Genomic DNA, 22,975 nt, shown 5'->3' on the forward strand with positions numbered 1-22,975 from the left:
CTCTCCCAAAAGTGTCCCCAGATCCTAATAAAGCCAAACCCCTCTTCCCTACACCATCGTCTCATCCACGCATTGAGACTCTGAAGCTCTGCCTGCCAACCTGGCCCTGCGCATGGAACTGGAAGCATTTCTGAGAATGCCACCATAGAGGTCCTGGATTTCAGTCTCTTTCCTAGCAACCTAAATTTGGCCTCCAGGACATCTCTCCTACCTTTCCCTACGTCATTGGTACCTACATGTACCACGACCACCGGCTCCTCCCCAGCACTACGCATAAGTCTGTCTAGATGCTTTGAGAGATCCGCAACCTTCGCACCAGGCAGGCAAGTGACCATACGGTTCTCCCAGTCATCACAAACCCAACTATATGTTTCTAACGATCGAATCACCCACTACTAACACCTGCCTCTTCCTAACTGGCATTCCCTCCCCATCAGAGGTATCCTCAGTGCGAGAGGATACCGCAACATCCTCTGGGAGGAGGGTCCCAACTACGGGATGGTTTCCCTCTGCTCCCATTGAATGCTCTGTTCCCTTGAGACTTTCATCCTCCTTAAGAGCACTGGGGCTCTCAGACTGGAGGTGGGACAGTACTACAGTGTCCCGGAAAGTCTCATCAACATATCTCTCTACCTCCCTTAGCGCCTCCAGTTCAGCCACCCTGGCCTCCAAAGCCCAAACTCGGTCTCTGAGGGCCAGGAGCTCCTTGCAACGGGTGCACACATACGCCACCCCTCCACAGGGCAGGTAATCATACGTGTGACACTTGATGCAATAAACAGGATAGCCCCCACTCTGCTGCTCCTGTCTCCATGTTCCTTATGAATCAGTTTAAGTCTAAACTGGGCTTATGAAATGTCTAGAATATCGATTATTAGAAAAGTTAGGTTTAAAGAAGGTCAGAAGTCCTGGGCACTCCTGTGGCTTCACCCACCGCAAATGCCTTGCTGTGGATCGACGTAAACGAAAGGCTGGCCCCTCCTTGCTTTTGATCCAGATGTTTAAGAAGTAACCTTCCAGTGGAGCCGGCAGGCCCAGGCCTTGGCACACACGTGACTAAGGAGCAGATCTGTACCTGCACTCAGGTCTTGGGGTCCCTCCAGGGTTGTGCTCTCAGGGGCATCTGGCGTTTCTGTGAGCAAAGGAGGGCAATTGGTAAAGGGGCTGCCCTCTTCTGCCAAGCTAAGAAGCAGGGACGGCCTTTGCCCTCAGGGCTCTGTGGCCCCCTGGACAGCCTTCAGGAGGGCCCTCCCTTGCTGTGTGGTGTCCCGCACAGAGACAGCTCCATCACAGAGCATAACGAGGTGCCTAGCCAGAGTTACTCATCCTTGCCACATCCCTACAGAGGCTGGCGGTCGCACTGTGGGCTGCCCCCGCCCTCCATCCCCCTGTCACTGCCGTGTTCATCACTTCTCCCTCTGTCTTTCTCAGTCCACCGCCAGACCTCCCACCACATCCACCATCCCCTCTCCACCCACCTGCCGCCTGCCCTCAAGTTCCACAAGAGGCTCCCTCATGCCAGCCGGAGGAAGAGGAGAAAGAGAAAAAAGAAAAAAACCTCGGTGCCCCCCTCAGACGTCACTCCCACCATCCAGGAAGTGGAGGAGGAGGAGGGGGATGAAGAGGAGGAAGGAGAGTCGGAGGCAGAGGAGGCCCTGGAGAGAGAGGTCTCACCAGAGTCTGAGACCGAGGCTCCTGAGAAGGATGCTCCTCAGTCTGAGCTTCCCAGCAAACCAAAGGCAAGGCTGCTGTAGAGGGGCCAGGGGAGTCCGGCACCCCCACGGGGTTCGTGAGGGTAGGGTAGGCCATGCTCTAGGTGGTGGGAGGAGGGGCTGGAATGGGTGGCATAGGTCTGCCTGGCTCCATGCCCGAGGGGGAGGGTTTGGGATGGCCCATTTCCTGGGTGGCAGAGGGGGGAATCGTCCTTTCCCGGCAGGGGGGTGGCGTCTGGCTTGCTCATGCAGGGCAGGGTCCAGCTCTCGTGCTCAGAGTTGTCTCCTCTGCAGTTCACCATTGGCAGTGACGAGGAGCCCTGTGCTGCTGGGGCCCTTGCATGGTTCCATGTGGAGAAGGAGCACAGCGGCCTATCCCGACTGCCGCCCCACGCTGGCCTGCTGCTGGAGACCGGCCCGGCCTCGCTCGGCAGGTAGGATGCGCTGGCCTGGGGCTGCCTGGTTATTCCAAGCATTGCATCGTGGCTGGTCACGTTTGCAGGTGGTACCAACCCTGGGGGGCAGGGAAAGAATAAAGGGGACAAAGCATTGATGCAGAGCAACCTGGAGCACTTGCTACACCGAGCACAAACCAGCCGCATGCACTGAACATGGCTGGGTGTAAGTGCCTGCCTCTGGGAACAGAGTGGAGACCACCCTGCAGGGCGGGGACTCGCTCTGCGGAGCAGTGTTGGGAGGGACAAGCGGGGGTGGGGCTGGCTAATCCACTGAACGGGAGCTCCCAGCGCACCGATGTGGTCGGAAGAGCCCATGGGCCCTGGGATGCATAAACCTCGGGGAGGCTGTTTGGCCTCTGTGCTTTGCTCTGGAGCCTCTCTCCAGGGCTGGGGCTCACAACTCAGGAAGGACGCTGATAAATTGTAGAGAAGAGCCACAAGAATGATTCCGGGTTAGAAAACCAGCAACCAGTTAGCAAACTTCGTATAGACCAGGCCTGGGCACGTTCTCCAGTGCTTGGATGGCCACACCCGTCTGACGCAGCGACGCCGACCTAGTGCTGTGTCGATGGGCGGCTCTCCGGAGGTGGAGAAGCTGCCCCGCCAGCAGAGTAATGTCTCCACCACAGGGACGCAGGCGTAGCACTGCATGGAGACTGGCTCGGACCGTGATAGCTTCCTGGAGCTCAGTCCCTTTCACTTGTCCCAGAGAATATTAACATGCGGCTTGATCACAGTGCACAGCTCTCCAGATCTTTGAGAATGGGTCTCCGTCTCCCCTGAGCCAATGGCTGGATGCTGAAGCTGGACAAATCCAGACTGGCAATCGGGCAACTTGTAAACGTGCTCTGGGAGCTGCTTAGTTCAAGCACGCAGCAGTAGCGTTTAGCTGCCGCTGAGCTAGATTGCCCTCCGCCCCCGCTGGTCAGCTGAGCTCCCTGCTCGTGTGGAGCTTTGAACCGCTGAGTGAGGCTCAGAAAACAGCTACAGCCACACAGCGACAGGGAACTTTGGTCTGGGGCCAGGGCGGAGGGGACCCATCCTCTGCCTCTCCGGCCCTGAGGATGATCCTGTAAGGAAAGTCCAAACACCTACACACAGGAGCTCAGACTGGGAGTGGCCCCTGCCCCTTCCCTCCCACCCGGTGCTCCCAGCTCTGCTTCGTGGCTGTTGCCTGGGTCCCTGTTTGTTTCCACAGCCTCCCCGGGCCCAGAGGGGGTCTGTCTCGGGGATGGGACAGGCACAAGTCCTGGAGCCAGCTGGTGAGCGGGCAGCGGGCGAGTTACGACCTGAAGGAGCGGGTATGCATCGGCAGCATGACCACTCTGGAGAGCACCGTGTACCAACGCGTCCCCACCGATGAAGCCGAGGCCCAGATGCTGGCGTCTGCTGACCTGGACGACATGAAAAGTGAGGCCCTGCTTTGTGACATTGAATGTGTCTCTGATACAAATGTCATCTACCCTCTACCTTGCTCCTGGGCCTCAGGCCTGGTATTCGCCCCCCCCCCCCCATCCATCCCTTGGGCCTCAGGCCTGGTATTCACCCCCCCCCCCCCATCCATCCCCTGGGCCTCAGACCTGGTATTTTCCTCCCCCCACCCCATCCATCCCCTGGGCCTCAGGCCTGGTATTCGCCCCCCCATCCATCGCCCATGCCTCAGGCCTGGTATTTCCCCCCATCCATCGCCTGAGACTCAGGCCTGGGTGTCCCCATCCCCCCCAGCCCATCTGCTGAGCCTCAGGCCTGGGCATTTCCCCTCCCCGCCCCCCCAATCTATTCTCTGGGCCTCAGTCCTGGGCATTTCCCCCGCTCCCAGCTCATCTGCTGGACATTCCCTCCTGGCCCTGGGCCCGGCCCCTTGGTTGTAAGGCCCGAGTGGCCCAGCCATACCTTCCCTCCTCCCTGGTGCCAGCCTCTGGGAGCTAGGCCAGGTGGTAGGTCCCTCACTCCTTGGGCTCAGGGGCCAGGAGACATGTCCCGGGGGGCCCCAGTGCTGACAGGTCACAGTGAGTCCTTGCTGGTGCCTGGGCCTGACCTAGTCCCCCCAGGGGAATTGCAGCCTCCCTAGACAGCGCCAAGCGTTTCCTTGTGACGACGGGCCCTGCTTCCGTGCCTGTCAGAACCTGTGTGCATGGGGCTGGGACAAGGGCTGGTGGGGGGCGGCGGCGGCCCCCCCCGCCCCCCGCTGTGAGCTCCCTGCTGCAGTGCCGTGTCCCGGTGCTCTGCCCCCAGTGGAGGCTGATTGTCAGTTGGGTGGCTTTGTAAAGTGGTCTGGGATCCCTGGAACATCCTCTGTGTGACGCGGGGGAGCCGTCCCCTCCCGCTGTGGAAGGCTGAGGACCATGGCGAGAGACCCAGGGCCCTGGACGTGCTCGCACCTGCTGCTTAGACAGTTTCTAGTCTAACCCCTTTGCAGCTAGCACTTCTTCCCTGGCCTTCCACCCTTCCCTGCTGCACCCTGCCTGCTAGTCCAGCCCTGGCCTCTCCCTTCCACTGGGCGGGTGCCCGGCAGTCCCTCCCCTCAGGTCAGACTGGCTCCTGCGGTTCCTAGCCTTTCCTCACCTCCGGCTCCTAGGGCTCCATGCGCCCCTTGGTTCCAGCCCTCTCCTGGCTCCCCGTCCCAGCTAGCAGTGCCGTTGCGTGCCGGGAGAGGGCTGCTCTCCGCTGAGGTGCCCAGGGCCATTGGAACTGTTGCCTTGGCTGGTGGCTCCTGCTGTTTGGAGAGGTCGCTTGGGGATCTGCCCGGTGCACACACGGGAGGCGACGTCATGGAAATGCACGCTCTGGCCCCGAGGGCATGGAGAATTCAATAGGCTGCTTTCTGGGCGGGGAGGGCGAGGAGCAGGCGGTGCTGCATGCAGAGGGCAGTTGCCACGTGCACAAGCTCTCTGCCGTGGAGACGGCCCCGGCACTGTCTGCTACAGCAAGCCTCCCAGCGCAGGCTTTCTCTCCAGGGGTTCCCCAGCCTCCGGCAGCACGAGGGGCCCGGCTGCGAGGGCATGGAGCCCCTAGAGGCCTGACCTCGCTGGCTGCTCGCCCGTCTCCTGGACCCTGAGCCCCGGCTTGGCCAGGGTGGTGCGTAGCTCCGGAGCCGTGCACAATGACTGCCATTCAGGAGGGAGCGGAGGCAGGAGGGGGTGGCAGCCCAGCGGTGGGGCTGGGCAGCTGCAGCCACAGCGTGGTCGGCTGCGAAGACTTGGAGGAGTTTGCCCTCAGCTTTGACGATTATGATTTGTGGGAGGCCATCAGCAGCCAGCTGGGTTACCCTGCAGGGGAGCCCGTGCGTAAGTACCTCCCTGCGCTCCCGCTCTCTGGGCTGGGGCTGTCTGTCCTGGAGCAGGCACCCCCAGCTCCCCGGGATGGCCCTGTGAGTGCTTGGCAGGGTCTGCCTGCTCTCGGGGGTGCGGAGGCCATGCCTGGGGCTCTGCCCCACAGCCAGGGAAGATGCAGCCCCAGGAAGTGCAGAGCCTAGGGCTGTGCACTGCTGGCTGGGGTCTGGGACTAGATGCCCTGTCGGCTGGGATGCCATGCTCGTCTCTGCTGCATGGCCTAAAGCCTTTTTCAGAAAACCTTTGACAAGGTCCCTCCCCAAAGGCTCTTGTGTAAATTACATGGCCATGGGAGAAGAGGGAAGGTCCTTTCTTGGATTGAGAACTGGTTAAAAGACAGGAAACAAAGGGTAGGAATAAATGGTAAATTTTCAGATTGGAGAGGGGTAGCTAGTGGTGTACCCCAAGGGTCAGTCCTGGGACCAATCCTTTTCAACTTATTCATAAATGATCTGGAGAAAGGGGTAAGCAGTGAGGTGGTAAAGTTTGCAGATGATACCAAACTGTTTAGGACAGTCAAGACAGAAGCAGACTGTGAGGGACTCCAAGAAGATCTCACCAAACTGAGTGATTGGGCAACAAAATGGCAAATGAAATTTAATGTGGATAAGTGTAAAGTAATGCACATCGGGAAAAATAACCCCAACTATACGTACAGTATGATGGGGGCTAATTTGGCTACGACAAATCAGAAGAGATCTTGGAGTTATCGTGGACAGTTCTCTGAAAACTTCCACACAGTGTGCAGCAGCGGTCAAAAAGGCAAATAGGATGCTATGAATTATTAGGAAAGGGATAGAAAATAAGACCCAGAATATCTTACTGCCCCTGTAGAAAACTATGGTATGCCCACATCTTGAATACTGTGTACAGATGTGGTCTCCTCACCTCAAAAAAGATATTTTGGCCTTGGAAAGGGTTCAGAAAAGGGCAACTAAAATGATTAGGGGTTTGGAACGGGTCCCATATGAGGAGAGGTTAAAGCGACTGGGACTTTTCAGTTTAGAAAAGAGGAGACTGAGGGGGGATATGATAGAGGTCTATAAAATCATGAGTGGTGTGGAGAGGGCCGATAAAGAAAAGTTATTTATTAGTTCCCTAAATAGAAGAACTAGAGGACACCAAATGAAATTAATGGGTAGCAGGTTTAAAACTAATAAAAGAAAGTTCTTCTTCACACAGCGTGTAGTCAACCTGTGGAACTCCTTGCCAGAGGAGGCCGTGAAGGCTAGGACTATAATAGAGTTTAAAGAGAAGCTAGATAATTTCATGGAGGTTAGGTACATTAAAGACTACTAGCCAGGGGATAAAATGGTGTCCTTGGCCTCTGTCTGTCAGAGGCTGTAGAGAGATGGCAGGAGACAAATCGCTTGATCATTGTCTTCGGTCCACCCTCTCTGGGGCACCTGGTGCTGGCCACTGTCGGCAGACAGGATACTGGGCTAGATGGACCTTTGGTCTGACCCAGTACGGCCGTTCTTATGTTCTTATGGGGGGTCATATGTGGCCCTGGCCGTGAAACTTGCTGCAGGGCAGCTGGGCAAGGGCCAGTGGCTGGAGAAAGCAGCAGGAGGAGAGAGGGGGGTGAGTGTGCACGTGTGGCACTCGCGTTCCTCTGCCCATCCATCCGCCAGGCCTGGGGCCCTCCGTTGGCCACGCACTGATCAGAGAGCCCAGCCCTGTCTCTGCCCAGGGAGGGTGGGGGTTCGATAGGAGCTGGCAGGGACAGCTGCAGCGAAGAGGTGGGTTTGCACCCAGCCTGACGCCAGCGCTGTGGCTGCCCATGCTTTATAGTGGGAGCTGCCCCAAGGCCCCTCTTGTCCTGGGCACTGTCCCAGCCCGAGGAGCTCACAGCAGGCGGGATGGGTTAGGGTTAAAGCCCTGAGCTTGGGATCCCGTTCCTGGCTCTGCTGCAGACTCTGCAGGCACTTAGGAAAGTCGCTCCGTCCCCGTGTGTAAAACAGCAATAATCCTTCCTGCCTCTCCCCGCCGCGCCTCTTTGGAGTGGGCACCTGGAGCACAGGGGCTGCCCTTCCCACGGGCTGTGCAGAAGCAGCCAGGGTGCAGGGCCCTGCCCGGGGCCAGCGCCTTGGGGGGCTGGGAGTGGAAAGCATGGTGCCTGAGGAGGGGGCTGGGAGTGGGGGGCATGGTGCCTTGGGGGGCTGGGAGTGGAAAGCATGGTGCCTGAGGAGGGGGCTGGGAGTGGGGGGCATGGTGCCTTGGGGGGCTGGGAGTGGAAAGCATGGTGCCTGAGGAGGGGGCTGGGAGTGGGGGGCATGGCACCTTGGGGGGCTGGGAGTGGAAAGCATGGTGCCTGAGGAGGGGGCTGGGAGTGGGGGGCATGGTGCCTTGGGGGGCTGGGAGTGGAAAGCATGGTGCCTGAGGAGGGGGCTGGGAGTGGGGGGCATGGCGCCTTGGGGGGCTGGGAGTGGAAAGCATGGTGCCTGAGGAGGGGGCTGGGAGTGGGGGGCATGGTGCCTTGGGGGGCTGGGAGTGGAAAGCATGGTGCCTGAGGAGGGGGCTGGGAGTGGGGGGCATGGTGCCTTGGGGGGCTGGGAGTGGAAAGCATGGTGCCTGAGGAGGGGGCTGGGAGTGGGGGGCATGGTGCCTTGGGGGGCTGGAAGTGGAAAGCATGGTGCCTGAGGAGGGGGCTGGGAGTGGGGGGCATGGTGCCTGAGGAGGGGGCTGGGAGTGGGGGGCATGGCGCCTTGGGGGGCTGGGAGTGGAAAGCATGGTGCCTGAGGAGGGGGCTGGGAGTGGGGGGCATGGTGCCTGAGGAGGGGGCTGGGAGTGGGGGGCATGGTGCCTGAGGAGGGGGCTGGGAGTGGGGGGCATGGCGCCTTGGGGGGCTGGGAGTGGAAAGCTTGGTGCCTGAGGAGCTGTCAGGCCCATTCTTGGAGAGGTGACAATTGACCCTTGACCCTGTGTTCCCTGGGGCTACGTCTAGACTGCAGGCTGCTTTCGGAAGGAGCCTTTCCAGAAGAGATCTCCCAAAACCGTCTTCCGAAAGAGCATCCGCGCTGCCACAGCGCATGGACAAAGCGAAGTGCTTTTCGCCAGAGCGCGTCCACGCTGAGTGGAGGCTCTCGCATGCGAGCTGTGATGGCCACCAGGGCACCTGGGCTTTTTCCTCTTTCCTCCTCTTGCGAAAGAACTCCCTCTTCCCCGTCCACACGCGGGAAAGCTCATTCGGAAAACGGCTTCTTCCTCGTGGAAAGAGGGTCACCCCTCTGCTCTTTTGATTGCCTTTCGGAAGAACACAATTGCCGTGTGGATGTAGGTGAAGCTTTTTCAGAAAACCAGCTGTTTTGCTGAAAAACCTCCGCCATGTAGACGTACCCTGGGCTGTGTGCTCGGTCTCCCCGCGCTCCCTGCGCCATGGCTTCGCAGCTGGACGAGGCAGAGCCCTGTCTCTTTGAAGCTCACTTACGCTAGGGCTGTGGTGCAAGCACAGAGGCTTCTTGACCTCCCTGGTGGCATCCATAGGTCCCAGCCAGCAGATTTCCTCTGGGTCCTGCACGGCCTGGCCACACCAGGCAGGCTCAGCCCAGGCCCAGATGGAAGGTTCCTGTTAGGAGTTGTCAGGTACTTGGCAGATGTTGCAGGTTTCGCTGGTGCTGCAGTTCCAGGGGGAGAGAACAAGCAGTCTTCCTGCCTGACTTTCAGCACTTAGAGCGAGAGACTCCAAAGCCAGAAGGAACCGCTGTGATCGTCCAGTCTGACCTGCAGCGTGCAAGCCAGTCTGGCCCACAGTGGCTCCTCTGGAACTAGAACATGTGCTAAAGAATCCAAGCTCGGTTTAAAAATAGCCAGCGATGGACAATTCTCTGGCTCCACGGCTAAATGTGCGCGCCTTATTGAATTTGGCGACCTCATTCCTGCTGCCAGACAGGAGATCATGTTAGGGGCTGGCGGGCCCGTTAGCCGATACTTCTCCCCTGTGTAGATATTGATAGGCTCTGACCAGCCCGCGCCTTCTCTTGGCTGCGCTCATCAGACTGACATCCTGGCGTCTGTCCCTGGAAGGCAGGTTTTCCAGCCCTTTAATTATACTCGTGGTTCTTCCCTGAACCCGCTCCAATTTCTCAGCACCCTTCCTGAACCACGGGCCCCAGCTCTGGCTCCAGTGGTCCCACAGTGATCAGAGCAGCGCCTAATACGGAGGTAAATCACCTCTCGGCTCCGGCTCCTACTCCTGGATCCGTAAGCATGGGAATTTCATAGCGTTTCTGGCCACAGTGCCACACTGACAGGTCATGGGCGACAAGTGGAGTTCCGCAAGGGTCTGCTTTGGGACCCGGACTGTTCAATATCTTCATCAATGATGTAGGTATTGGGATAGAGAGTACGCTTATTAAGTTTGCAGATGATACCAAACTGGGTGGGGTTGCAACTTCTTTGGAGGATAGGGACATAATTCAAAATGACCTTAGCAAGTTAGAGAAATGGTCAGAGGTAAACAGGATGAGGTTTAATAAAGAGAAATGCAAAGTGCTCCACTTAGGAAGGAACAATCAGTTCCATACATACAAGATGGGAAGCGACTGTCTAGGAAGGAGCATGGCGGAAAGGGATCTAGGGGTCATAGTGGACCACAAGTTGAATATGAGTCAACAGTGTGATGCTGTTGCAAAAAAAGCAAATATGATTCTAGGTTGTATCATCAGGTGTGTTGTAAGCAAAACTCGTGAAGTCATTCTGCCGCTCTACTCTGCACTAGTTAGGCCTCAGCTGGAGTACTGTGTCCAGTTCTGGGCGCCACATTTCAAGAAAGATGTGGAGAAATTGGAAAGGGTACAGAGAAGAGCGACAAGAATGATTAAAGGTTTAGAGAACAGGACCTATGAAGCCAGGCTTCATGAACCGGGCTTGTTTAGTTTGGAAAAAAGAAGATTAAGGGGGGACATGAGAGCGGTTTTCAAATATCTAAAAGGGTGTCACAAGGAGGAAGGAGAAAATTTGTTCCTCTTGGTTTCTGAGGACAGGACAAGGAGTAATGGGCTTAAAGTGCAGCAGGGGAGGTTTAGATTGGACATTAGGAAAAAATTCCTAACTGTCAGGGTGGTCAAATATTGGAATAAATTGCCCAGGGAGGTGGTGGAATCTCCCTCTCTGGAGATTAGATAGACATCTGTCAGGGATGGTGTCGGCTTGGTCCTGCCTTGAGGGCGGGGGGCTGGACTCGATGATCTCTCGAGGTCCCTTCCAGTCCTATGATTCTATGGTCCGCTGATTAACCAGCATGACCTGCACATCTCTCTTAGCGTCCCTGCTCTCCAGGGTACAGACCCAGTCTGTCAGCATGGCCGGAGTCATTGTTCCCACATACGCTGGTGTGCAGCCACATGTTTGGTTTGCTTGCACGTCACTCAGCTCGCGCTCCAGCTTGCTCTGGTCAGTGACCGGTCCTCTGAATGATCTGCCCTTCCCCAGCCTTGGTGCCAGCTGCACACGGAGGTTCCTGCAGGGCTAGGGAGCTTTCGGCCACGCTGTGCTGGTGAGGGCCGGGGCAGAGGGGAGCAGCTTAGTGTCTTGGTAGAGCAGACTCCCAATGGCTCCTTTGGGAGGGCCGTGTTCCACTCGTTAGAGCTGGACGCCAATTGCGAGAAGGGCCAGACTGGGCCAGACCCATGGTCCGTTAGCCCGTCTAGCAACGGCCAACGCCAGGTGCCTCGGAAGGACCAGAGCTGGCAGTCTCAAGTGATCCCTCCCTGTGGCCCACCCCCACCCAGTGCCGGCCGGTCTGCCCCCTGGCCCAGCCGCAGAAGGGCAGGGCTAAGGCAACGAGTGCAGGACCTGCAGGCCTTGGTGTGTCTCTTTCCTCCTCGGCTTGGCTCTAAACCCTGCAGAGGGCAGCAGACGGACTGTGCTGGAGGGACCAGCGCTGGTCTAGGCAGAAACTCCCACCCAGAAAGCCAGGATGAGTGGGACGCTAGCAAAGCGCACACCAGTCGGCCGTATCCGCCCGGTTCCTGCCCACGACACACTGGCACCAGAGAGCTGTCAGCGTGCAGCTGCGGGGCCCACTCAGTGACTTAGCACTAGGCCCCTGCTGAGACCAGCTTGAGCCCGAGAGCCGGGGCCCAGGTGTACAGCGCAGAGCTGGCTGGAGTGCTCAGCCCCTGGAGCCTGCTGTGCTGCAGGCTGAGACCCCGAACCAGGGGCCGTTTCTAGGCCCTTCTTTGCACTCCAGGTCCATGCGCACTAGGCGCCGTCCGCCGCTCCGACCTCGGGGCAGTGGCGTGGCTGAGAGGTCCCAGGGCTGAGAAGGCAGAATTGATGGGGAAGTGTTCACTCCTAGGGCTGTCCCTCGCGGGGTGCAGGGCCTGGAGCAAGCCCCCCACGCTGCAGGCCCCAGATCTGCTCCACCCCTTCCCCCGCGCCCTGGCCCTGCTCTGCCCCCACCTTGCCGCTTCCTGCCCCCTTGCTGAAGCTCACTCCCCTGAGCATCACAAGCCGGGAGATTCAGGGGGCCTGATTCAGTATGGTGGCAGGGGTCAGTCCCCTCCCCCCCCCCGGCCGGCAGCCTACCTTTCCCCGCCCCTCCCCCCCCCTCCGAGCCCACTGTGCTCTTGGCCACCAGGCCAGGCTGGAGCCTGTCACCGTGGTGAACGTGGGAGGGCAGGCCGACTCCTGCTGCCGCCCTGGGCACCCTCGTGCGGGGCCTGCCAAGCTCCATTGCCTGCCCCTCGTATTCACTGACCACAAGAGGCCACGAGCGGGCTAATGAGAGGCCTTGTCTCCAGCCTTGCCACGGCTCTTCCAGCATGGGGGCTGGGCTTTCCTCGGGCGGTGCTGCCTCTGCTGTTGGACTGGGGGTTTCCGTTGGGCTCTCTGGGCCCCCATTGCTGCCTGTAGCCTGGGGCTCGATAACGTGTCCCAGGCGTGTTGGGAGTCGGGGTTGGTCCACGCTACCGGGGGCACTTGATCTCCTGGCACAGCCGCAGGGCCGGGAACGAGGGGCGGGGTGGATGTACTTAGATCCGCTCACTACCGCATAGCCCCTTGCACGGCTCATTGCGGCGGAGCACGGAAGTCAGCGCTGAGAGCTCGGCGATCGATGCATCACACTCCGCCCCGGGTCGATCGCTGCCCGTGGACGCAGCCTCCGCGAGTCTCCAGTGTGCCAAGGCGAGAGGGTAGAAACTTGTACATCCCGTCAGTCTGGCGTGTGCCTCGTGAGCATAGTACTACAAGGGGGGTCCCCGCCTCGCACGTGCAGTGTGCCCACATACCAGCCCCAGGCCTGTTCTCACGTGCATTCGCATCACACCCCGTTCCTAACGCACAGCCACGCACAAGGCACAGTGAAATCTGTGTGCACGCACACGCATGCAGAGAGAACACGTGTCCTTCGCACGCCGCCGCTCCCGGCCCACCAGTGGCAGGTCGATGGGCCGTTATCGGCTTCCATTGACGTTCCCGTAATGGAATGCGGAGGAGTCCAGCTGTCACAGGACTCCCATCAGCTGCACAGCCAGTGGGGAAAATCCCCGCAGGCTCTGTATGGATCTAGTCTAATGGGCTGACCTGGATTCCAAGCTATGGTCTGGCCAGGGCTGGAGCCCTTCTCCCCATGCCTGTGGGTATGGGGCATAGTACCCCGAGCTGGGGGAATTGCTTTCCTGTGAGCCTGGTGCTTTTCCTGTTCTGAATGTCAAAGCCCTTGAGGCCAAGGGCAGATGCTGCCCTTCGTCTGGATGGAGAATACCCCTTCCCTCCGTCCACACCAAGCCGCTGTCCCAGGCAGCAATGCCGTAAGGGCAGCCGCATTCAGGCCTCTTGCATGGGAGCTGGCCTGCTCCAGGGCTGGGGTCGGGTCACAGCTCGGTGGCAGCCAGCTGGATGCTGCAGCCAAGAACTGGAAAAGATCAGGAGAGCTGCAGGACTGATCCCTCGGAAGTCGTTACTTGTGCACTGGATGTTTGCACTGTTACACTGCAGCCGTGCACTGCACGGCCATGGAACGCAACGTGCCATCCAGTGTGTTCTGCAGCCGTAGGCGCCCTCGTGTCCCTGGGCAGTGGCTGAGCGCCCAGCCTGTAGAACGCCGCCAGACACAGCCCCACGCATCCCAAGCTCGGCACGGACACGCAACCTGGTGCTCGGGCTCTCCCAGCAGAGCCGTCCGGCTGCGTTCGCACCGTGCTACAGACTCGGCAGAGCCCCTTTCCTGGGCCAGGTTTGCCTCTGGAAACGTTGAACTGAAGCACAGAAATACTCCCATTCAGGCCTTCCTGCTCAGCCCAAGGCCCTGTCCCCGCGAGGCAGGTTCTGGACTCGCTGGCAGTGCCTGGCAGCCCCGGGGCATTCAAAGGCGCTTCTCCCTCGGGTCAGATCGGAGCAGTGCACTCCGGCTCCCTGTGGGGTGGGAGCTGCCCAGAAGGGCCACAGTCGTTTTCTCCTGGGAGGTGCTTGTGGGATTTGGTCACTGCCCTCCTACGTGGAAATGGGAGAACCCAGCGGGCCCACGATGGGCGGGTACTGCTGCTGCTGTTTAGGGGTGCTAAGAGGCAGGTCATGACGTGCAGGCAGCCTGGCTCACCGCAGTGGGGATGGGTCTGGGTCCCGGACCGCTGCGCCTCTGCCTCTGCCTCTGCCTCTGCTCCTGCCTCCCCACAGCATGGAAACGGTGCTGCAGGGAACCGTCATTCAAGCTGGCTCCCCCCAGCACCGGCTCCTGCTTCCCCCCCTTGCTGCCTGTGCTCCAGAGGCAGCGGGGATGGGGGGGAAGTGAGCAGTCACTTGACTAGTCGCTCACGTCCCTACTGCTGTTATGTCTGTCTCTTGGTTTCTGTTAGTTCCACTCCGGCTCACCTGAGGAAGTGGCTTTTGCCCACAAATCTCATGATTCTGTCTCTTTTGGTTAGTTTCTAAGGGGCCACAGAGCCACTTGTTTTTAAAGTTACAGACTCGCCCTCGGAGTTTAATCGACAAATGCATGCTCTTGCAGAGTGCAGCCTGGAAAGCAAAACCCCAGCAGGCGAGCTAGGAATAGCCAAACCCTGGGGCTAAAGGCTTCCCGGGCGTGTCTGCTTAGCGCTGTAATGGGAATGCGAGTCCTGAGTGTTTCCTTGCTCCGTCTCCAGGCCACCGCTTTGAAGATAACCCTGGTGTGAGGCGGCATCTGGTGAAGAAACCATCCAGGAGCCAGAGCATCAGGACCAGCAGGAAGATGGTGTCGACCCCGTCCATCAAGAAGAAGAAGAAGAGGAGACAGCGGGACAGAAGGCCGCATGAGGTATACAAGTCCCACCCTCTCCAGGTGCCACAGGTCACGTCAGGCCCCAAGGCAGGAGATGGGCTTAGGAATAGGGAGACCTGAAAAGGAAGTGTGGGGTTCTGAGCGCAGCGAGCCCCCGCCAGTCCTCTGCAGCAGGGCGCTTGGTGAGGAGCATCACGCCCTGGAGCTGCAGTATGCTCAGGAGAGCTGGCAGCACGGGACTGGGCCTGCCCTGCTGAGAGAGGGGCAGGGAGGGAGGTTCCTCAGGCAGGGGGATCTCTGCTCTCCAGGCCAGTGATTGGTGAGAGAAATATTTGCCCACGGGACCCTGTGAGCTGTAGTGCGGAGCCCTCGTGTCCCTCTGGGCGCGCTGTGCCGGGGGCTCCTCCTGCGTGTCCGGGAGAATGGGCGCAGGGGCGCCTGGCGCGTGTCCGGGAGAATGGACGCCTGGCGCGTGTCCGGGAGAATGGGCGCCCTGTGCCGGGGGCGCCTGGCGCGTGTCCGGGAGAATGGGCGCCCTGTGCCGGGGGTGCCTGGCACGTGTCCGGGAGAATGGGCGCAGGGGCGCCTGGCGCGTGTCCGGGAGAATGGGCGCAGGGGCGCCTGGCGCGTGTCCGGGAGAATGGGCGCAGGGGCACCTGGCGCGTGTCCGGGAGAATGGGCGTGCTTTGCCGGGGGCGCCTGGCGCGTGTCCGGGAGAATGGGCGCAGGGGCGTCTGGTGCGTGTCCGGGAGAATGGGAGCCTTGTGCCGGGGGCGCCTGGCACGTGTCCGGGAGAATGGGCGCCCTGTACCGGGGGCGCCTGGCGCGTGTCCGGGAGAATGGGCGCCCTGTATCGGGGGCGCCTGGCGCGTGTCCGGGAGAATGGGCGCCCTGTGCCGGGGGCGCCTGGCGCGTGTCCGGGAGAATGGGCGCGCTGTATCGGGGGCGCCTGGCGCGTGTCCGGGAGAATGGGCGTCTTGTGCCGGGGGCGCCTGGCGCGTGTCCGGGAGAATGGGTGCCCTGTGCCGGGGGTGCCTGGCACGTGTCCGGGAGAATGGGCGCAGGGGCGCCTGGCGCGTGTCCGGGAGAATGGGCGCAGGGGCGCCTGGCGCGTGTCCGGGAGAATGGGCGCAGGGGCGCCTGGCGCGTGTCCGGGAGAATGGGCGTGCTTTGCTGGGGGCGCCTGGCGCGTGTCCGGGAGAATGGGCGCAGGGGCGCCTGGTGCGTGTCCGGGAGAATGGGAGCCTTGTGCCGGGGGCGCCTGGCACGTGTCCGGGAGAATGGGCGCCCTGTACCGGGGGCGCCTGGCGCGTGTCCGGGAGAATGGGCGCCCTGTATCGGGGGCGCCTGGCGCGTGTCCGGGAGAATGGGCGCCCTGTGCCGGGGGCGCCTGGCGCGTGTCCGGGAGAATGGGCGCCCTGTGCCCGGGGCGCCTGGCGCGTGTCCGGGAGAATGGGCGCCCTGTATCGGGGGCGCCTGGCGCGTGTCCGGGAGAATGGGCGCCCTGTACCGGGGGCGCCTGGCGCGTGTCCGGGAGAATGGGCGCCCTGTATCGGGGGCGCCTGGCGCGTGTCCGGGAGAATGGGCGCCCTGTGCCGGGGGCGCCTGGCGCGTGTCCGGGAGAATGGGCGCCCTGTGCCCGGGGCGCCTGGCGCGTGTCCGGGAGAATGGGCGCCCTGTATCGGGGGCGCCTGGCGCGTGTCCGGGAGAATGGGCGCCCTGTATCGGGGGCGCCTGGCGCGTGTCCGGGAGAATGGGTGCCCTGTATCGGGGGCGCCTGGCGCATGTCCGGGAGAATGGGCGCCCTGTGCCGGGGGCGCCTGGCACGTGTCCGGGAGAATGGGCGCCCTGTATCGGGGGCGCCTGGCGCGTGTCCGGGAGAATGGGCGCCCTGTATCGGGGGCGCCTGGCAGGTGTCCGGGAGAATGGGCGCCCTGTGCCCGGGGCGCCTGGCGCGTGTCCGGGAGAATGGGCGCCCTGTATCGGGGGCGCCTGGCGCGTGTCCGGGAGAATGGGCGCCCTGTGCCGGGGGTGCCTGGCGCGTGTCCGGGAGAATGGGCGCCCTGTATCGGGGGCGCCTGGCGCGTGTCCGGGAGAATGGGCGCCCTGTATCGGGGGCGCCTGGCGCGTGTCCGGGAGAATGGGCGCCCTGTGCCCGGGGCGCCTGGCGCGTGTCCGGGAGAATGGGCGCCCTGTGCCGGGGGCGCCTGGCGCGTGTCCGGGAGAATGGGCGCCCTGTATCGGGGGCGCCTGGCGCGTGTCCGGGAGAATGGGCGCCCTGTGCCGGGGGCGCCTGGCGCGTGTCCGGGAGAATGGGCGCCCTGTATCGGGGGCGCCTGGCGCGTGTCCGGGAGAATGGGCGCCCTGTATCGGGGGCGCCTGGCGCGTGTCCGGGAGAATGGGCGCCCTGTACCGGGGGCGCCTGGCGCGTGTCCGGGAGAATGGGCGCCCTGTATCGGGGGCGCCTGGCGCGTGTCCGGGAGAATGGGCGCCCTGTGCCGGGGGCGCCTGGCGCGTGTCCGGGAGAATGGGCGCCCTGTGCCCGGGGCGCCTGGCGCGTGTCCGGGAGAATGGGCGCCCTGTATCGGGGGCGCCTGGCGCGTGTCCGGGAGAATGGGCGCCCTGTATCGGGGGCGCCTGGCGCGTGTCCGGGAGAATGGGTGCCCTGTATCGGGGGCGCCTGGCGCATGTCCGGGAGAATGGGCGCCCTGTGCCGGGGGCGCCTGGCACGTGTCCGGGAGAATGGGCGCCCTGTATCGGGGGCGCCTGGCGCGTGTCCGGGAGAATGGGCGCCCTGTATCGGGGGCGCCTGGCAGGTGTCCGGGAGAATGGGCGCCCTGTGCCCGGGGCGCCTGGCGCGTGTCCGGGAGAATGGGCGCCCTGTATCGGGGGCGCCTGGCGCGTGTCCGGGAGAATGGGCGCCCTGTGCCGGGGGTGCCTGGCGCGTGTCCGGGAGAATGGGCGCCCTGTGCCGGGGGCGCCTGGCGCGTGTCCGGGAGAATGGGCGCCCTGTATCGGGGGCGCCTGGCGCGTGTCCGGGAGAATGGGCGCCCTGTGCCCGGGGCGCCTGGCGCGTGTCCGGGAGAATGGGCGCCCTGTGCCGGGGGCGCCTGGCGCGTGTCCGGGAGAATGGGCGCCCTGTATCGGGGGCGCCTGGCGCGTGTCCGGGAGAATGGGCGCCCTGTGCCGGGGGCGCCTGGCGCGTGTCCGGGAGAATGGGCGCCCTGTATCGGGGGCGCCTGGCGCGTGTCCGGGAGAATGGGCGCCCTGTATCGGGGGCGCCTGGCGCGTGTCCGGGAGAATGGGCGCCCTGTGCCGGGGGCGCCTGGCAGGTGTCCGGGAGAATGGGCGCCCTGTATCGGGGGCGCCTGGCGCGTGTCCGGGAGAATGGGCGCCCTGTATCGGGGGCGCCTGGCGCGTGTCCGGGAGAATGGGCGCCCTGTGCCGGGGGCGCCTGGCGCGTGTCCGGGAGAATGGGCGCCCTGTATCGGGGGCGCCTGGCGCGTGTCCGGGAGAATGGGCGCCCTGTATCGGGGGCGCCTGGCGCGTGTCCGGGAGAATGGGCGCCCTGTGCCGGGGGCGCCTGGCAGGTGTCCGGGAGAATGGGCGCCCTGTATCGGGGGCGCCTGGCGCGTGTCTGGGAGAATGGGCGCCCTGTGCCGGGGGCGCCTGGCGCGTGTCTGGGAGAATGGGCGCCCTGTGCCGGGGGCGCCTGGCGCGTGTCCGGGAGAATGGGCGCCCTGTGCCGGGGGCGCCTGGCGCGTGTCCGGGAGAATGGGCGCCCTGTATCGGGGGCGCCTGGCGCGTGTCCGGGAGAATGGGCGCCCTGTATCGGGGGCGCCTGGCGCATGTCCGGGAGAATGGGCGCCCTGTGCCGGGGGCGCCTGGCACGTGTCCGGGAGAATGGGCGCCCTGTATCGGGGGCGCCTGGCGCGTGTCCGGGAGAATGGGCGCCCTGTATCGGGGGCGCCTGGCAGGTGTCCGGGAGAATGGGCGCCCTGTGCCCGGGGCGCCTGGCGCGTGTCCGGGAGAATGGGCGCCCTGTATCGGGGGCGCCTGGCGCGTGTCCGGGAGAATGGGCGCCCTGTGCCGGGGGTGCCTGGCGCGTGTCCGGGAGAATGGGCGCCCTGTATCGGGGGCGCCTGGCGCGTGTCCGGGAGAATGGGCGCCCTGTATCGGGGGCGCCTGGCGCGTGTCCGGGAGAATGGGCGCCCTGTGCCCGGGGCGCCTGGCGCGTGTCCGGGAGAATGGGCGCCCTGTGCCGGGGGCGCCTGGCGCGTGTCCGGGAGAATGGGCGCCCTGTATCGGGGGCGCCTGGCGCGTGTCCGGGAGAATGGGCGCCCTGTGCCGGGGGCGCCTGGCGCGTGTCCGGGAGAATGGGCGCCCTGTATCGGGGGCGCCTGGCGCGTGTCCGGGAGAATGGGCGCCCTGTATCGGGGGCGCCTGGCGCGTGTCCGGGAGAATGGGCGCCCTGTACCGGGGGCGCCTGGCGCGTGTCCGGGAGAATGGGCGCCCTGTATCGGGGGCGCCTGGCGCGTGTCCGGGAGAATGGGCGCCCTGTGCCGGGGGCGCCTGGCGCGTGTCCGGGAGAATGGGCGCCCTGTGCCCGGGGCGCCTGGCGCGTGTCCGGGAGAATGGGCGCCCTGTATCGGGGGCGCCTGGCGCGTGTCCGGGAGAATGGGCGCCCTGTATCGGGGGCGCCTGGCGCGTGTCCGGGAGAATGGGTGCCCTGTATCGGGGGCGCCTGGCGCATGTCCGGGAGAATGGGCGCCCTGTGCCGGGGGCGCCTGGCACGTGTCCGGGAGAATGGGCGCCCTGTATCGGGGGCGCCTGGCGCGTGTCCGGGAGAATGGGCGCCCTGTATCGGGGGCGCCTGGCAGGTGTCCGGGAGAATGGGCGCCCTGTGCCCGGGGCGCCTGGCGCGTGTCCGGGAGAATGGGCGCCCTGTATCGGGGGCGCCTGGCGCGTGTCCGGGAGAATGGGCGCCCTGTGCCGGGGGTGCCTGGCGCGTGTCCGGGAGAATGGGCGCCCTGTGCCGGGGGCGCCTGGCGCGTGTCCGGGAGAATGGGCGCCCTGTATCGGGGGCGCCTGGCGCGTGTCCGGGAGAATGGGCGCCCTGTGCCCGGGGCGCCTGGCGCGTGTCCGGGAGAATGGGCGCCCTGTGCCGGGGGCGCCTGGCGCGTGTCCGGGAGAATGGGCGCCCTGTATCGGGGGCGCCTGGCGCGTGTCCGGGAGAATGGGCGCCCTGTGCCGGGGGCGCCTGGCGCGTGTCCGGGAGAATGGGCGCCCTGTATCGGGGGCGCCTGGCGCGTGTCCGGGAGAATGGGCGCCCTGTATCGGGGGCGCCTGGCGCGTGTCCGGGAGAATGGGCGCCCTGTGCCGGGGGCGCCTGGCAGGTGTCCGGGAGAATGGGCGCCCTGTATCGGGGGCGCCTGGCGCGTGTCCGGGAGAATGGGCGCCCTGTATCGGGGGCGCCTGGCGCGTGTCCGGGAGAATGGGCGCCCTGTGCCGGGGGCGCCTGGCGCGTGTCCGGGAGAATGGGCGCCCTGTATCGGGGGCGCCTGGCGCGTGTCCGGGAGAATGGGCGCCCTGTATCGGGGGCGCCTGGCGCGTGTCCGGGAGAATGGGCGCCCTGTGCCGGGGGCGCCTGGCAGGTGTCCGGGAGAATGGGCGCCCTGTATCGGGGGCGCCTGGCGCGTGTCTGGGAGAATGGGCGCCCTGTGCCGGGGGCGCCTGGCGCGTGTCTGGGAGAATGGGCGCCCTGTGCCGGGGGCGCCTGGCGCGTGTCCGGGAGAATGGGCGCCCTGTGCCGGGGGCGCCTGGCGCGTGTCCGGGAGAATGGGCGCCCTGTGCCCGGGGCGCCTGGCGCGTGTCCGGGAGAATGGGCGCCCTGTATCGGGGGCGCCTGGCGCGTGTCCGGGAGAATGGGCGCCCTGTACCGGGGGCGCCTGGCGCGTGTCCGGGAGAATGGGCGCCCTGTATCGGGGGCGCCTGGCGCGTGTCCGGGAGAATGGGCGCCCTGTGCCGGGGGCGCCTGGCGCGTGTCCGGGAGAATGGGCGCCCTGTGCCCGGGGCGCCTGGCGCGTGTCCGGGAGAATGGGCGCCCTGTATCGGGGGCGCCTGGCGCGTGTCCGGGAGAATGGGCGCCCTGTATCGGGGGCGCCTGGCGCGTGTCCGGGAGAATGGGTGCCCTGTATCGGGGGCGCCTGGCGCATGTCCGGGAGAATGGGCGCCCTGTGCCGGGGGCGCCTGGCACGTGTCCGGGAGAATGGGCGCCCTGTATCGGGGGCGCCTGGCGCGTGTCCGGGAGAATGGGCGCCCTGTATCGGGGGCGCCTGGCAGGTGTCCGGGAGAATGGGCGCCCTGTGCCCGGGGCGCCTGGCGCGTGTCCGGGAGAATGGGCGCCCTGTATCGGGGGCGCCTGGCGCGTGTCCGGGAGAATGGGCGCCCTGTGCCGGGGGTGCCTGGCGCGTGTCCGGGAGAATGGGCGCCCTGTATCGGGGGCGCCTGGCGCGTGTCCGGGAGAATGGGCGCCCTGTATCGGGGGCGCCTGGCGCGTGTCCGGGAGAATGGGCGCCCTGTGCCCGGGGCGCCTGGCGCGTGTCCGGGAGAATGGGCGCCCTGTGCCGGGGGCGCCTGGCGCGTGTCCGGGAGAATGGGCGCCCTGTATCGGGGGCGCCTGGCGCGTGTCCGGGAGAATGGGCGCCCTGTGCCGGGGGCGCCTGGCGCGTGTCCGGGAGAATGGGCGCCCTGTATCGGGGGCGCCTGGCGCGTGTCCGGGAGAATGGGCGCCCTGTATCGGGGGCGCCTGGCGCGTGTCCGGGAGAATGGGCGCCCTGTACCGGGGGCGCCTGGCGCGTGTCCGGGAGAATGGGCGCCCTGTATCGGGGGCGCCTGGCGCGTGTCCGGGAGAATGGGCGCCCTGTGCCGGGGGCGCCTGGCGCGTGTCCGGGAGAATGGGCGCCCTGTGCCCGGGGCGCCTGGCGCGTGTCCGGGAGAATGGGCGCCCTGTATCGGGGGCGCCTGGCGCGTGTCCGGGAGAATGGGCGCCCTGTATCGGGGGCGCCTGGCGCGTGTCCGGGAGAATGGGTGCCCTGTATCGGGGGCGCCTGGCGCATGTCCGGGAGAATGGGCGCCCTGTGCCGGGGGCGCCTGGCACGTGTCCGGGAGAATGGGCGCCCTGTATCGGGGGCGCCTGGCGCGTGTCCGGGAGAATGGGCGCCCTGTATCGGGGGCGCCTGGCAGGTGTCCGGGAGAATGGGCGCCCTGTGCCCGGGGCGCCTGGCGCGTGTCCGGGAGAATGGGCGCCCTGTATCGGGGGCGCCTGGCGCGTGTCCGGGAGAATGGGCGCCCTGTGCCGGGGGTGCCTGGCGCGTGTCCGGGAGAATGGGCGCCCTGTGCCGGGGGCGCCTGGCGCGTGTCCGGGAGAATGGGCGCCCTGTATCGGGGGCGCCTGGCGCGTGTCCGGGAGAATGGGCGCCCTGTGCCCGGGGCGCCTGGCGCGTGTCCGGGAGAATGGGCGCCCTGTGCCGGGGGCGCCTGGCGCGTGTCCGGGAGAATGGGCGCCCTGTATCGGGGGCGCCTGGCGCGTGTCCGGGAGAATGGGCGCCCTGTGCCGGGGGCGCCTGGCGCGTGTCCGGGAGAATGGGCGCCCTGTATCGGGGGCGCCTGGCGCGTGTCCGGGAGAATGGGCGCCCTGTATCGGGGGCGCCTGGCGCGTGTCCGGGAGAATGGGCGCCCTGTGCCGGGGGCGCCTGGCAGGTGTCCGGGAGAATGGGCGCCCTGTATCGGGGGCGCCTGGCGCGTGTCCGGGAGAATGGGCGCCCTGTATCGGGGGCGCCTGGCGCGTGTCCGGGAGAATGGGCGCCCTGTGCCGGGGGCGCCTGGCGCGTGTCCGGGAGAATGGGCGCCCTGTATCGGGGGCGCCTGGCGCGTGTCCGGGAGAATGGGCGCCCTGTATCGGGGGCGCCTGGCGCGTGTCCGGGAGAATGGGCGCCCTGTGCCGGGGGCGCCTGGCAGGTGTCCGGGAGAATGGGCGCCCTGTATCGGGGGCGCCTGGCGCGTGTCTGGGAGAATGGGCGCCCTGTGCCGGGGGCGCCTGGCGCGTGTCTGGGAGAATGGGCGCCCTGTGCCGGGGGCGCCTGGCGCGTGTCCGGGAGAATGGGCGCCCTGTGCCGGGGGTGCCTGGCGCGTGTCCGGGAGAATGGGCGCCCTGTATCGGGGGCGCCTGGCGCGTGTCCGGGAGAATGGGCGCCCTGTGCCGGGGGC

At 64.9% G+C, this 22,975-nt stretch overlaps 1 protein-coding gene across 6 annotated transcripts in view; it reads left to right on the top strand.

Annotated features, from left to right (window-relative positions):
* Window positions 1-22,975, top strand: part of SLC4A3 (solute carrier family 4 member 3) — a 112,710-nt gene that overhangs the window by 16,812 nt on the left and 72,923 nt on the right. For all 6 annotated transcript variants that reach the window (XM_075914453.1, XM_075914456.1, XM_075914455.1 and 3 more), the window contains 4 exons: window positions 1,432-1,739; window positions 2,007-2,146; window positions 3,369-3,580; window positions 14,592-14,743. In XM_075914453.1, the coding sequence (XP_075770568.1) occupies window positions 1,432-1,739; window positions 2,007-2,146; window positions 3,369-3,580; window positions 14,592-14,743 (812 nt within the window). The remainder of the gene's footprint in view (window positions 1-1,431; window positions 1,740-2,006; window positions 2,147-3,368; window positions 3,581-14,591; window positions 14,744-22,975) is intronic.

This window comes from Pelodiscus sinensis, unplaced genomic scaffold (assembly GCF_049634645.1).
Source record: "Pelodiscus sinensis isolate JC-2024 unplaced genomic scaffold, ASM4963464v1 ctg77, whole genome shotgun sequence".
In the NCBI taxonomy this organism is placed as follows: Eukaryota; Metazoa; Chordata; order Testudines; family Trionychidae; genus Pelodiscus; species Pelodiscus sinensis.